Source organism: Notechis scutatus, chromosome 1, assembly GCF_049901735.1.
Source record: "Notechis scutatus isolate UNSWTSFEM ecotype Mainland chromosome 1, rNotScu1.2, whole genome shotgun sequence".
In the NCBI taxonomy this organism is placed as follows: domain Eukaryota; kingdom Metazoa; phylum Chordata; class Lepidosauria; order Squamata; family Elapidae; genus Notechis; species Notechis scutatus.
Genome location: NC_142009.1, coordinates 43386770 through 43402617, shown reverse-complemented (window position 1 = coordinate 43402617; position 15848 = coordinate 43386770). Strand labels below are relative to the sequence as shown.

Below are 15848 nucleotides of genomic sequence, written 5' to 3'. Positions count from 1 at the left end.
CTTGTGCATTCCCAACCTGTGTCATCTTCTCATTAGCAAAGGGCATTCAGGTATCAGAGGGGCTACTGCCTCCTTTTTTCATGTTCAGGATTGCGCTAATCAACTCTTCAAAGCATGTAATTATTTAATTAATGAAATTTATATGCAGCCCATTTCACTGTTGCCGCAAAATGCTAACAAGATAAAAATACAAAAAATTAAAATGATGAAATATTAAAGATTAAAAGCCAAGAAGATAGGTGACATGGGGATGGGGATCTTCTCTTCGGCCACCTGTAGCACAGAGCATTGCTACTGGGGCACCAGGCCAGTCCGCACAGTCAGGTTTTAAGGCTCTTCCTGAAGACCAGATGGGTGGAGGCCAACCTCACTTCTGACAGGGGAATATTTGGGAAGGAGGGGGGTTACAGCAGAAAAGGATCTTCTGCTGGATCCCACCAGCCAAAGTTCTTTGGCAGATATAACCCAATGTAGCCCTCTTCTGCTGGAGTGAATGAGAGGGGCCAATCCCACTGGGGCAAAACTGTTCCTCAGATACCTGGACCATGCCAAAATGGGTTTTAAAGGTGATAACACCTTGAATTGGACCAGGAAGTAGACTAGCACCACCAGCAGTGTCGTTAGCTTCCAAATACTCTTCAAGGGTAGCCCCGTCAAGTGTGTTGCAGATGTGGGAGGTGACCAGAGCATAAACAACTCAAATTCAGCTAAGATTTTATTGAAGATATAAGCTATACTAATGAATGGAGGAGGAAAAGTTACCCAAAATAAGCACGAATCCTTCAAAGTAGGGACTCACCGTGGGTGCCCATCAATATGACAATGCAACGTTACTGGAGAAGAACTTTGTATATCCTCCACTCTGACAGGATTCTTCAAGACAACTTTTCCTGTTTCAATCCCTTTCAAAAATACAGTGAAAATTAGTCAGTTTGAGACCACAGCCCTTTTGTGTTTGGAAATCATCAGTCATTATAGAAGTACAAAATTGTTTTCACCCTGGCGTGACTGCACATGCCTGGCACTGTAAAAGCAAAATCAAGTGAATTATTTGTTTTGCTGTAACTTGTATTGCTCTTGCTTACATAAATGGTAACATTACTGCCTGTCTATAACTTTACATGGTACTATAAAAAAGTATTTATGTAACTGTTAAAGAAATCCTTACAGAGAAGGAATCAGATAAAATGCAATCTTTCCTATTTAGCATTTGCAAACAGAAAACTATGATGATAACAGAAGAGAAATTAACCATATGCTAAACAAAAACAATATGTATTTCCCTAGCATAGTGAGAGATGAAATGAGCTTTAGGATCTGTTGGCAATACCAATATTGATCAATGTATTTGGCAGTTGTTGTAGTTGCTCTTTTGGGGGGATAATCATCTGAGTCCTAGAACATCCCCAAGGCTGACTTTCTCCTGTCACAATATGAAATAAGAGCTATCGGGTGAAAGTTAATATATAGTCAATGGGATGACATTTCAAAAACACAGCTAACTATTAAATGGGTTACCATATTCCTTACAATTTTGAGGAATAAAGAATAAAGGCACTGGAGAAAAAAGAGTAGAGAAAGACAAATGTTAACTATACCAGGTAGGAGGATTTACAGCTTGAGTGCTAAACCCAACTGACAGCTAAGATGCAGAACTGACTCATTTGCTTATGTCTGGATCTTTGAAAATCTCCCATGATTCTTTTTTAGCTTAGCTCACCCTAAAGAAAGAATGGAATTAACAGTAAATGTAACACTGATCTGACTCAAAGAGCTGACTCAGCCCAAGTTAGGAGCTTGGTTTTCAGATACTCTGCGTTACTGAAAATAAAGCCATACACAACATTATTTTAAAATCTAAAAGATGCAACAGTATTCTAAAATTACTGCCTGCCATTGAGAAAGATCTGCAGTTGGACATCATGACATTTATATATTTTATCTATAGCACACATTCTTTCAGTAGCTAAAAGCTGTCAGGCAGCATCCAGACTCTGATTAAATTAAGATGTTTACATCCTCCACAAGGTTACTTTAATATGCATCTTCTGAGAAAATTCTGGATCAGACCAAAACAGAAGACATATTATTTTATAACAGCTTTTGCTGTCTTGAGGACGAACAACAGTTTCTCCAATTTTTCTTTCTCTAGCTATAAGTTAAATATATTTTTGAATTTAATTTATTAATATAATAATGACTATTATGAATAAGCCTTAAGTATATCTGTAATATACATGAAAGAACTCCAGCTCCAAACTAATTTAAGGCACATATCTGAATATGTATCATAACATTCAGAATATTTGTGTATTGGTTTGCAAGTAGTTACAGTGCCAGAATTCCAGGTAAAAAAAAATGGGAAATCCCTTCTTCTTACACATATATTACATTATTATTAGTCAACATTAGAACTGTATGTTGATCTGTCCTTGAAGATCACTCAGAAACTACTGCTGGCCCATAGTAGTAGTGTAAGCAGTTAAATGCAATTTTAAAGTTAGTACAAGAAAACAGATCTGAGCCAGTTTGGTGTGGTGGTTAAGGTACGGCCTAGAAACCCAGAGACAAGTTCTTAGGCATGAAAGCTGGCTGCATGACTTCAGGCCAGTCACTCTCTCTCAGGCCAGCCCACCTCAGAGTGTTGATATTGTGGGGGGAAATAAAAGGAAGAAGGGGTATTATGTATGCTCGCCACCTTGAGTTACTTTTATTAGATAAAAATATAATAAATAAAATAAACAATACTTTTCTTTGAGTTGTTCTGTCCATAAATATTTTATATATTTTCATGCATTTTCTGCTTTTACTTTATGGGTTCCATCCTTTTGATTTTTTTAAAATTACATATTAATTACAGTTATGTAAATGGTGCCCTTTTAATTTAAGCATATAGTTTAGTAACATCTGACATGTATCAAACCTTATATTTGTACTTTATTACTAGCACTGTCTTCATTAACTGCCTATTACTGAAAAGACATTGACTATGAAATGGTAAATAGACTATATTCTTCATGAACAATGCTCCTTTCAAGTTTTACCACAAAAGGATTCTGAAGCCCATCCAAACCAGTATTTTTCATATGCAGATACTAGAGAGTTATGATTAACCAATGCTTCCTGGTGCATGAGTGCATTTGCTGCAGAAGTCAAGTTGGCTTATTTAAAGAACACATTTGTTTCTCTCCATTTTGACAGGTGTATGAAACATCAAAATAAGTTAATAACAAAGATAATGCTCACATTTTATGTTGAAAGATGCATTTGTTGTCCGAGCTTCTTCTCCAGTAACTAAATTCCTGGCAACACATTGGAAGTTCCCGCCATCTTGCTGACGATCGATAGATGCAAACTGAAGATTGCTCCCTTCCTTGAAACGCCGTTCAGTGTCCTGAATAGATTCCCCATTCTGTAACCATTCAAATTCAATGTCTGTGGGGTCTTTCACTTCACAGCGCAAAATGGCACCACGACCATGCAACGCATCCTGAGAATATGGCTCTTTAGTGAAAGATATCTTTGCTTGCGCCCCTACGGCTAAAAAGAGCAAAAGATAAATATTACCATCTGATTAACTAAATAACCAACTTAACACAATACTTTATTTATTTCTTTAGAAGCTGCTTGGTTTCAGAACAACTCTGGGAGGCTTACACTTAAAATAAACACAAATAAAAACAAATATCTGAATAAAGCACATATTAGCCAATCAATCAGAATTCTAAAAACACCCTACCCCAGGGGTCGCCAACCTTTTGGACCTCAGGGACCACCAAACTCATAATTTTAGATTCCAGGGACCACTAACTGGTTCTGTGGGTGTGGCCTAATTTGTGGGTGTGGCTTGATGGTCATGTGACTGGCTGGGCATGGTTTGTATGTAAATATTATAAATATTTATATAAATATTGAATTTTTTATAAAAAAAGAGCAACTTTTACCCAAAATCAGGCAAAGCAGGCAGATTGAGTTGCTCATAGAATCACAGAATCATTCAGTGATCTATCTATCTGCCATCGGCTAGCTCAGTCTCTCAAATTTGCTTGCCGTGAGTCTGTACTGAATAATAGAACCTTCAGTCCTAAGGGAGGTTCAGCTGTGCTTAAAAGCAGAGCCAAAGATCTAAAGACTAGCTAGAAAGCAAGAAATCCAACCATTGCTATTTCCAAGGTGTCTCTGTGGGCCAGATCTAAGTACCAACACTATCCAACATTGCCTGCACTACTATTAGTGCAGCCTACACTACTACTATGGACCAGCAGTAGTTTCTGAGTGATCTTCAAGGACAGATCCACATGCAGCATATTGTTACAATCCAACAATGAGATGACTAGAACAAGAGCGATTGTCTGGAAGGCTACCTGATCCAGGGAATGGTTACAACTAGAACTCCAAATGAAGATGTACAAATGTGCTCTTGGCCATAGCTGCCACTGCTCTTTGAGTCTGAAGGATCTCCAGATTGGGAAGTACAATCCCATCTACAACATCAGATGTAAGGGGCCTAAAAACCCATAGCGGCTCAAGCTTGGCAAGATTGAATCGAAGTCTGTTCTTTCCGATCCAAGGCCCGCACAGCTCTAGGCACTAGTCCAGGGCACTGATGGCATCAGTTAGCCAGCCTGGGGTCTATAGGTACAACTTGGTATGATTTGCATATTGATAAGACTGAATTATGAACCAGTGAACCACCCAGCAGTCTCATATAGATATTAAACAAAAAGGGGCAGAAGTTGGGTCCTTGATCCCTCACTGATTAGAATTGTCTATTCAGAAAGGAGAACACAATACACTCAAACTCACCTTACACCCAATAATCAACTCCCAAACCTGACAACAGTCTAGACTCTAGAAGCATGCTACAAGGATAATTTTCTGCAATACAGGGTATGCACATTAACTTCCTAGTAGATGTATGATATATTGGTATAACATGACATTTATAAATTCCATTCGAACTTGTACCAGTATATTTAAAATGGAACAATTTGATGTATAAAAATAATTTTATTTTAAGTGTATTACCTTAACAACATACAATAAGTAAAATGCTTATGGTCACCAGGGTACTAATTGTACACAAATGCCATACTCAGCAGTTGGCTCCTTTACACAGCTAGGTTTATAAGGCTAAGGCACCAGAGCTGAAGTTGTTGATCATTTTCTTATGCTTGGTAGATTAAACATTTACAGACTAGTATCTCCATTACTCACATCTGACATATACAAAGAGACTTCAAGGGCTTATTCGGATAATCCCACACAGCAAAGGACAATTGTATTTCCTCCCCTTTGCAAGAAGTTTGCGAAAGGGAAGAGATAGACTTGTTTTTACTCAATAGCAGAGTGTTCCAGAAAATAAGTAAAAGAAATCTGATATCCTAAATAAGTTGGAATCTAATGTAGCAGGTTTGACAAATGTATATTTCTAATTTTAATTTAGTACTTACCTCCATGGACATATACATATATGTATACACACATGCACACAATGCTTATATATAAATCAAATATGTTTATGTTCCACTACATATACAAAATGAATGCTTACTGGGATGCTCATCTGGAAAAAGCAAGTTTGAAGCTGTTTGATGTGATCAATATAGTGTGTATTCATTACAGTGCTATTTATTTTACAAAAAAACATGCTTTAGTACTTCACTGTGCACAAGACAGAAAAAAAATTATGTTTGGGGAGATATTTTGGCCAAGTTTCTTTGCATATGCTAATAACAAAATCAGAATGCACAACAGATACGAGATTTAAAAGTTAGAAATTAGGGGGATGTATTTGTTGCACTCTGAAACACTTACATAGGCTTGAATCATTTAAAGATGTTTAAGCAAAAGAACAGCCATCATTGAAAAATCTGGAAAGCCGAACAATGGCAACTCTGACTTGTATTTTGCTTGTTGAAAAAATTAAGCGAGTCCCCTCTTGTTTGTATGATGCAGCAGAAGAATGATTTTAACTCCAGGATTAACAGAAATAAAGCTTTCAAAAGGTAAAACAAGGCAGTAAATAAACAGCAAGGAAGATGTATAACCACAGGGCTCTAAACACAATCATACAGTATAGATAATCCTTGCTCATTGACTGCCTTGTTTAGTGACCATTCAAAGTTACAACAGAGCTGAACAAATAAATAGTTGCCCTATGAAGCATCATTTCACCCAGTTGAAGGTGATGAGAATTTATGATACCCTCATTTACAACTTTCATAGTATCTCTGTCACATAATCCCCATTACAGTCAGCACATTATTTTCCAGTACCTGCCTTGCTTTACTTTTTTCCTTGCTAAGCAGAGAAATTGAAGGGATTACAAGAGAGTAAACAGGCACACAATAGGGAATACACATTGAAAGTAATACAGTGGTGCTGGTAGCCCTGAGTGCATTATGCAAACATCCCAATGATTCCCCATTGTGTGCCTGCTTACTCTCTTGTAATTCCTTCCCCTCCAACCTCCCTAGAGAAGGGAGGAAGAAATATCCTGAGGAAGAAATGTCCAAGGCTTGATGGAAGAACTACATTTCAACATCTTGCAGAAGGCCAACTTTATTAGAATTATAAATAAAAATCAAATCTATTCTTATGCAACAGATTTCTTCCTGATCTGAAAAGTGAATAATTATCCATGTTTAAACTACCAAATAACTCAGCAATAAACTGTCTTAAATCATGTCAGTGAACCAATTAAAATTTCTTAATTGCATTAGTACTCCCCTGACATCAACAAAATAGATTCAGGTATGTTTCTGCTTGTATCAATCAGTGAGTGTAGCTAGAAGAGAGTCAGAAAAAAATCAATCACAGTGAACGGCAGGAAAGAGAGCCTGCATAAGTTGCACCTCAATAAGCATCCTAGGTGCAATTTCTTGGTCAGGCTGCTGACAAAGAGATCAACAGGATCATGAAGCCCCATGCTTACTCATCTCCATGTGGGAATTGTTTCAGGTGCATCTAGCTAGAATGGACTAGCTTCCTGCTTAGGATATTTCACTACTAGTACTCGTGAGCCAGGATCCACAAATAATTGACTTTTTATACTCCTCAGATTACACATTGGCTGTAGAAAGGGAAACAATGGGCAATTCAACAGTTGTAGCTTTTCATCTAATTTAGTCCCCAGGAGTGAGAGCTCATGTGGAACAGGGTCAAAGCAGCTTGGAATTTGAAGATCAGTCAGATAGGAGACAGATGCTAAGAGGAATGTATGTAAATCAGTCATTTTAAAAGACAAAAATACAACGTCTAGGATTCATGCTCTACTGCTAAAGTTCCATGGCTTGTTGCAGTAAATGGTTCTGTTTGTTGTTAGCAAGCTCATCTGTGAATACTAAAGGCTCTGAAATTCTAAACACAGAGAAGAGGGGAAGTGTGTGAAAGCAATTTAAAGTATTCCATTGGAGACACAAATGCTGAGTATGCAGATCTTCATAACAGCTGGTGAAGATCAGCAATTAACTCTTTTCCTCCTCCATTTTAATTCTGGATACTGCCAAGCAATCAGTCTTCTAAGTTGCAGCTGTCTGATTTCTTTGTTTCAGAAATGGATATATACATTTAATGTTTATGAACCTCTTTCTCCCCAATACACAGATAGATCAGTGTATCAATCAGATGAAAACCATATAACATTTTCAAATAGTGCCTCTCCTATATCAAAACTTCATTCCAACCAACGTGTCTACTGTCCCTGTCCTATTGTTTCTTTTTATTTTTCTTATATGTATCCATTTCATGTATTCATCACTATGTTTATACTTATACCTGTTATCTTATAACCGCTTGACAAAATAAAATAAATAAAGTTTTGTATTCTCATAAAGTGGCTCACTTTGGGAAGCTGAACCACATTTTCTTCTGGTTCAAGTGTGATACAACTCAAATGGCAAAACCTTTCTTTCACAATTTGTGATCCTGGAGCATTTGTTGTACCCTTGCCCCACTCTGCCTGCCATTTAAATGCCAACCCTTTTCCTTTGGGCTCCAGCAAAGCATTGCCCTCTTTACTTTATACAAAAACTATTCACTAAAGCCTGCAGCCCTCTTTTCTACCACTGGGAAAAACATCTGATTGCAAAACTAAGATGTCTTGCCATTATTATAGCTTTAAACAAGGTAGATAAAGGAAGAAAACTGTCTTGACAGTCTTTTAATTCATTCCTAAATCTCAGATTCTGTATAAGACAGCTAAATACATTCAATACATACTGAGAATATAGGGGAGGGAGGCTGGCAATTTATTTCCCCCCTTTTTATATGAAGCCAGGGCAACATACTTTTATACTCCAATAGTTGCAATAATACAGACAGTAAGGCACTGACAGCATGGTGATTTTTACAATCTCCTATTCACTAGCTAAAGGAAACACTTGCTAACTCTGTATTTATTAATGGGGTTTATGGAGTTCATAGACTACCTCCAACTACTGATATCATGACTTTGAATGACTACAATATTCTTTGCCAGCTCCTAGCATTTTAGTATCAATAAGGATGAATGTCTATAGAGAATTGAGAGATTCTGAATCATTCATGTCATGGGAATAGGACACCTTGCCACAGCCAACTTGTTGCAGCCAACTCATCAGGACCAATTCGCCGCAGGACTACTCACTGCGGGATACTTTTACAATTCTGTTTAATTATTTTTTAAAAAATAAATTTTTGCCATTCACATTTCATTCTATCCCTCCTTTTGCATCTTTTCTTTAATGATTCTATTCCACCATTTCTTTGTTATTAGTGTAACTCTTGTCCCGCAACAAGTTGTCCTGTGGTAAGATGGCCATGGCAAATTGTGCTGCAGTGACTTGGCCATGGCAAGTTGGCTGTGGCGAGTTAGCCATGGTGAGTTGGCCATGGTGAATTGTCATAGACCCCCAATGTCATGGTTATCTCAAAGGTGCTTTTTCCAAAAGGCAACAGGACTTTCTTGGTGTTTTCTTTGAAAACATTTTGCTTCTCATCCAAGAAGCTTATTCAGTTCTGAAGAACTAAACTGAAGCAGATTCTTGGATAAGAAGCAAGACGTTTTCAAAGAAAACACCAAGAAAGTCCAATTGCCTTTTGGAAAAAGCACTTTTGGAACAGTAGGGCTGAAGATAATTGCACAGCTGATTTAAACCTATTTTGGAGAATGAAAGTATTGGCCTGTGATACAGCAGAAATGTATGAGTACTGTTTATAATTAGATATTTTGGTGAAAAGGGAGGAATGGAGAGAGGAGAATAAGCTATCATTTTTGCCCTGGTCAGCTTATAGCCTTCAAATATAGTGGGATCTTGGTACTCATTGTTAATTGGTTCCAGGACCAGGTACTAAAAACAATGAATACCGAAAAAATATTTCCCATAAGGAATAATGTAGTGAGTCACAAGATACCTGATGTTGACAAGTTCTAACTTGTGCACTGACTACCAAACAAACAATGAGTACTGGGACAAAATTTTCATGTCAAAATGCATTGAGTACTAAATTTGATGAATTTCAAAGCAGTTGAATACCAAGTTATCATTGTACTGAATAATTGGCAATGCTGATATAGCCTTCATAATCAAGTAATCACAACGTATATAATAATATATAATGTATTTAAATCACCTATCAAAAACTCAAAATCCTGGACATTCAATATTTCTTATATTTAATTTTTGCCAACCTACACATCTTATTTTCTTTTAGTGGTTGCAGAAGAATGCCAGAGGCAGTTTCCATCATCAACTGTTCTTCTGCCATAATAATGACTTACAATGACGCCCTGTTTATCCATCAATTCATAACAGCTGCTGCCTGAACAACAAAGAATGTTTAAGTATCTCAAGGCTAAGCAGCAAAGGGAAACACATGTTCCTATATTAAGATACACATGTGAAATCAGCAGTACAGCATATCAATTTCAATACTAATTTTAATGCAGCAAAATGTTTGCCATCTAATTTAATAAAAAAATTAAAAATAATGGGCAATAACTGACCAATGGCACTGCAATAAATGTTACTTTGCACATTATCAAGATGTACAAATGTATCTATCTGAGCCTACTGTTTAACCAGCAAAGAAACTGTATTTGCTCCAAGTCGTATCTTTTCAGCTCCTTTTAATAAAAGTATTGTTTCTTAAGAGCAAGTCCCAATTTTGAAATAAATGCTCTTTTTCTAGACTTTTCGAATCACATGCCATTAACAAGTGATTTAAATTTTAAAACAGAGATCAGTTTTTACACTCCAAGAAAAGTATCAAGGAAGTCTTACTTACATATTCATTCTCAAAAAAAGGAAATAAAACATATGTTTAAATTAAGATCAAATAAAATCACAAAGTAGATTTGAAAATATGAAGTTCAAAACTATGAACTTCAAAAGAAAAACAAGTTCTCATATGTCTTTTTCTGGCCAGTAAAACATAATGGAATCAAATATCTAACTTAATCTTATGAGAAACAGCAGTGACTAAATAAAAGGATATATTTCTTACAATAGGAATACTCCACTAAAATTATGTCCAGAGAACATCAGAATCCCTCAAAAGTTTCTTAGAGATTTCGTAACAAAAAAAACCAGAGGTAACTGAGCAGTATTCCAAGACTGCAGAAAAGATGCTGGGACACTTTCCACTTCAAGCAACAGCAAGCCTCTACAGTTCCAAAGATTATCTTCATAATCTGATTTTTATGCAAGAACATTTCCTTGCTAGATTTGGTAATAAGGGAAGAGTTTGTTTTAAAGTAGAAAATCACTAGTCTATATGAAAAAAAATTAAAATCCCATGGTATTTTGGAAGAAAACAAACTAGATAGTCAAGAAACATATTATACTGTAACCAAAAGGATACTCCAAGATAATGGATTATATTCAGATGATCATATTCTGGTTTAATGAACTAGGATATGCACAATATACACTAAATCCCTATAAATCTCTTTAGGCAATAAAGTGGTTTCCAGACTTTGCAAAGTAGCTTTGTAAATTATTTCAGGGTATTGCCTGGAGCCAAGGTGGGTAGAGGATGAAACAGCAAAAAGGGCCATGCAGAAAGATTATTACTCAAGTTTTATCTGAACATATTTTTTCTCTGCTTTTGGAAGCAAGAAAAACATTTACAAATATTTATTTCCTGTTTACCATAAATTATACCCAGTTTAGTTCAACAGGACCTTACCTGTTCTGCTTATTCTGCTTACATAAGCAAGAAAGTATGCAAACCTCCAATTTTTGTTTCTCCATTTCAATCTATTTCTGAAATAAAACATGGCCCCTTTGGGGCACAGGCTCACTTTCTGTTTTCTTTGATATAATTTGCAAAACATGCTTTAAAATGTATTAGAGCTATGCAACACTTCAAATTCAAAGGTAAAAAAAGTATTTCAACTGTGTGGGGACACATAGCATCTGCCTGCAACTCTTTAAACCAAATATATCTTTCCCCACAGAAAACACAGTATCATTAGGGCCAGAAGGGACCTCAGCGGTTTATTAGTTCAACTCCCTGCTCAAGGCAAGAGACCATATACCAGTGCTGGCTAACCTTTTTGGGCTCCTGTGCCCAAAATTGTGCACGCATTTGCACGCACGCACTTGTGTGCCAGCACCAGAAGGCAATGCGCGCCCCCCACGTCCCTTACGCATGCACGCACAATCCCACCCACCCACCATCGCCCCCTTACCTGCACTGCACCTCACAGCTGATTTTCAGCTGCTTTGAGGCTTTTTTCGGCCTCCCAAAGGCTTGAGGAAGGCTTCTGCATGCTTCTACAAGCTTTGTAGGCCGAAATCTAGCCCCGTTTTGTCACTTCCTGTTTTTCTGAAAGTACCAGAAGTGATGAAACAGGGCTAGGTTTCAGCCTACAAAGCTTGTAGAAGCCTGCAGAAGCCTTCCTCAAGCTTTTGGGAGGCCGAAAAAGGCCTCAAACCGGCCAAAAATCAGCTGTGAGGCGCGCACATGCACAGTGAGGTAAGTTTGCCTGGAGCTCGTGTGCCAACACAAATGGCTCTGGGTGCTACCTGTGGCACCCTAGGTTCACCATCACAGCCATATACCATCCCAGTCAAATGGATGACCAGTCTATTTTTTGAAACTTCAATAATGGAGCATCCACAACTCCAGGAAACAAGCTGTCTGTTGATCAATTGTACTCAATGTCAGAAAATTTCTCCTTACTTCTAAGTTGGCTTTCTTTAACAAGTTTCCATCACCTTCTTGCCTGTTCTCTGGTGCTTTGGAGAACCAGTAAACCTCCTTTTGTCTATGGCAAACTTTCAAGTACTAAAAGACAGTTATCATAACTCAACTATGAGTTGTAGAAAATGCTAAACAAATACTCCAATATACCCTGAAACACTTTTTGTCTTTAAACTCAAAGTGTTGCATAGCCTCAGTACATATTGAGAAGTACTAGATTTTAACACTGGGTTTGAAGTTCCAAGAAAATTAAGCACACTGCTACAGTGTTTTTAACAATGCACACTTGTATTAAGATTCTACCGCCTCTTAAAACAAACCAGGCAGAACAATGAAAGATACTCAAATCACTACAATTAATGTTACATATGTCATAATATTTAGAAGTGACAATTCTCCAGTGTTTTCTGGGAAAAGCAATGTAGGCATACATGCAGATTTGGGAAATGTACTATAACTGGAATTTTGCCTTTATGTTCAATTAATAAATTTGTAGCTCAGGGTTGAAATGAGGGGTCCTTGATGCTCTTTGAGGTTATTTTCTTGCAGACGTTTCATTACCCAAACTAGGTAACAACATCAGTCACTATCTATACATTGTGTATGGATATACAGTTCAAGGCTAGTAAGACTAATGTACACTAATTATACACATTCATTAGTCTACACAAATTACCTCAGACTTTCCAAATGTTCATTAATTTGAAAATCTCCTTGTCTTTTGCCCTGGCCTTTTCTATATTTACTCATTTTGGCTATTGGCAAATACTTTTTTTTTGCATTGTCATGCTTTAAAACAGCATTTTGCCATTAACTTTAACACTGATATTATAATGTGTTGTCTCTTTTTATTTTACTTGGTTTATATATTTAAATTTACTTTTTTAGAATATATTTTACAGAATATCCAACTGACAGCTGAAACAGGATACAGTTACATTGACAGAGATTCCATATCTTGAATAATTGGAAATCCACAATCATTTGTTTTTCTTATATAAAACTTTTTTCATTCAGGGCAGAAGGAAACTCTCCCGGTTTGATGAAACTTACCCTTAAGAAAATTTTTAACAATCAGAAAGCAACTTCGTAAAATAGCTAAGAGAGGAAATAGGCAAATCCAGTGTCCTGAACATGGATCGTGACATATACAGCCACTCGTCTCACAAATCAAGTGACTGGGTGGCATGTAATAAAGCTAAAAAGCAATAATTAATAAATAACAATTACAATTAAAAATCAATTAAAAACTATAAAAATACAGTGAAGAAACAAATAATGGGCAAAGAAGTGCTAATACTGGTAATAACACAGCCACTTCACTAGTTCAGCAGTTCCCTGCGGTCCCTAGCTTGTTGGTACAATCAGGTGTTGAGGGATCTTTGGAAAGCCAAAATCAACGGTGTCAGCCAATCTGGAGAAAAGTCCTCCTGAACAATCATGAAAATAATCATGTTCATTAGTCTTACCAGCCTAGGAACGTTTCTCTGCTATTTGGAATCATTAGTACTTTCAGATAGTAAGTTTTGTTGGATGTATTTGTATTTAGAAATGTATGTTGGCCATCAGAATAAGTAGAAAATACAAAGAAAACCTGTTTGAAGAAGACAATGTCTGAAATCACACAGTTATTGGGTGGGAAAGAGTGGCAGCAAATTTCCAGAAACACATTATTCTCCTCTAAATTTGAGTACTTATTCCTATGGTTCTTTTAGGTAAATAATTGTTATGTATTTCAAACAGACAAAGTGGGCTTGGCTTAAGAAGCTAAATGCATCTATGGAGATTTTCAGTCATCCAGGTCATGACTGTCCCAAATATGCTTTTTCAAAAGGCAACTGGATTTTGTTTTTCCTTGAAGACTTTGCTTCTTATCCAAGAAGCTTTTTCAGTTCTGAAGAAAACTGAAGAAGCTTTTTGGATGAGAAACAAAACCTCAACAAAGAAAAACAAAGTCTAGTTGCCTCTTGGAAAAGCAACTTTGGGACAAGCTATGAATACATACAGTCCTATTCAGACAATTCCAAACTGAACATTTTAGATTCTCACTGATGTCTGTTCTGTCCTCTAAAATGTACAGCCTTCTCCACCAGCCTATCTGCTCATTAGTTCTTTCTGGAGGGTCCTTAGAAAGTATTACTTCATAGAAAGAGTAGTGGAAGCTTGGAACCGATTTCCAACAGAGATCAGTCATCAGTAATCCATCATTCAAAAAATAAAAAATAAAAAAATAAATTAAATTAAAAAGACTCAGAGGCAAGACTCAATGGACCACCAAGGTCTTTTTCTATTGTTTTGCTTCATCCTGCTGGAGATAGCATTCTAGTCCACAGCATACAAAAACAACTCCAGGAATGTTCAACAATCTCATGTCTATTGCTTAACATTTCTGACTTTTATACATGTTCAGTTATAAGGCAGGCATGCCTGCATCCAGGTGTTTTACTCAGACATAAAGTTTCTGGCTATCTATATGGCAGGGAATCTGATTTTGGCACCCACATTAAAAACCCCTTTAGCCTTGAGATTACATTTCCTGTGTTCATCAGAAAAATTCACCTAGCCACACCAAGCTATCTTTATGATTCCTGCTTTCTATGCAATTTCATCTGAGTACTTATCTATTGCAGAAAAATGAACAGAACTTCTCATCTTAAATACTTTCTAAATGATAACATGAATTTCTCTCTAATATAAAATCAACAGTTTTAATCACAGCTAGAATTTGCCTATGAATTACAGAGGAGGTTCTTTTATGCAGAGAAAAACAAGATGCTAGAGCAAATGGCTGTAGCATCCCTCAATTGTTAACCTTTTTTTGAAAAAAGAAACCTCTAGACAATACCTCTTTTTTATTTTTCATTCACTGTTTCCTCTTTCTCCCTCATTTCCATCCAGCATTGTTCTTCTCTTTCCTTCCCCTTCACTTACCTCACCTTATGCTTTTATCCTTGGCTTGCTCTTTTTGCTACGTTTAATTTTTATTGTTGATGAGAAAATCCTGTGTATGTGAGACAATAATTGTAACATGCAGATGAGGGGGTTACAATTTTCATAAATTGGGCATCTTATTTTACAAGTGATTAACTGTGTGTTCCAAAATACCAGGCTACCACAGAAAAAAGTCTACTTTTGAACACACATTCCTTTTATACCCAAAGGAGAGGCACTTGAATTCATTTCCTGGCAGACCAACAGAGAAGGCAGACTCCATTTGGAAAAAGATGATGCCACAAGTAATATAGACTCCAAACTTATATGACTTCACAAGTCAAAACCAACATTTAGAATTCTACTCAGAAACACACAGGCAATGGACACCGTGCTCACAATATAGTCTAACTTTGCTATTTCTTTCACTTGGCAACATGCAGGCTGTCATGTTCTGCACTAACTTAAGCTTTCATGTAAACTTCTAAGGCATTTACGAGTATAGTGAATATAGTAAAGTATATAAGTACCAGTAATCCAATCTCAAGGTAATGAAAGCATGGATATGTGTGATCTCTTAACCCAAAAGGATTGCATCAACCAAGGTTGAAAAAGGCTTCCTGGACATGACCCTAACTGCTAGTCAGCTAGAAATTGTGAGTCCAAAAGAACTATCAAAGACAGGGGGATGTCCCAAACCAGCATTGCCCTCTAAAATAGTTTCT

At 36.8% G+C, this 15848-nt stretch overlaps 1 protein-coding gene across 1 annotated transcript in view; it reads right to left on the bottom strand.

The window, feature by feature from the left end:
* PTK7 (protein tyrosine kinase 7 (inactive)) overlaps positions 1-15848 on the bottom strand; it is an 86668-nt gene that overhangs the window by 30434 nt on the left and 40386 nt on the right. The window contains exons 2-3 of the mRNA XM_026683841.2: positions 3247-3540; positions 800-902 (exon numbers count right to left, since the gene is read on the bottom strand). Of these exons, the coding sequence (XP_026539626.2) occupies positions 800-902; positions 3247-3540 (397 nt within the window). The remainder of the gene's footprint in view (positions 1-799; positions 903-3246; positions 3541-15848) is intronic.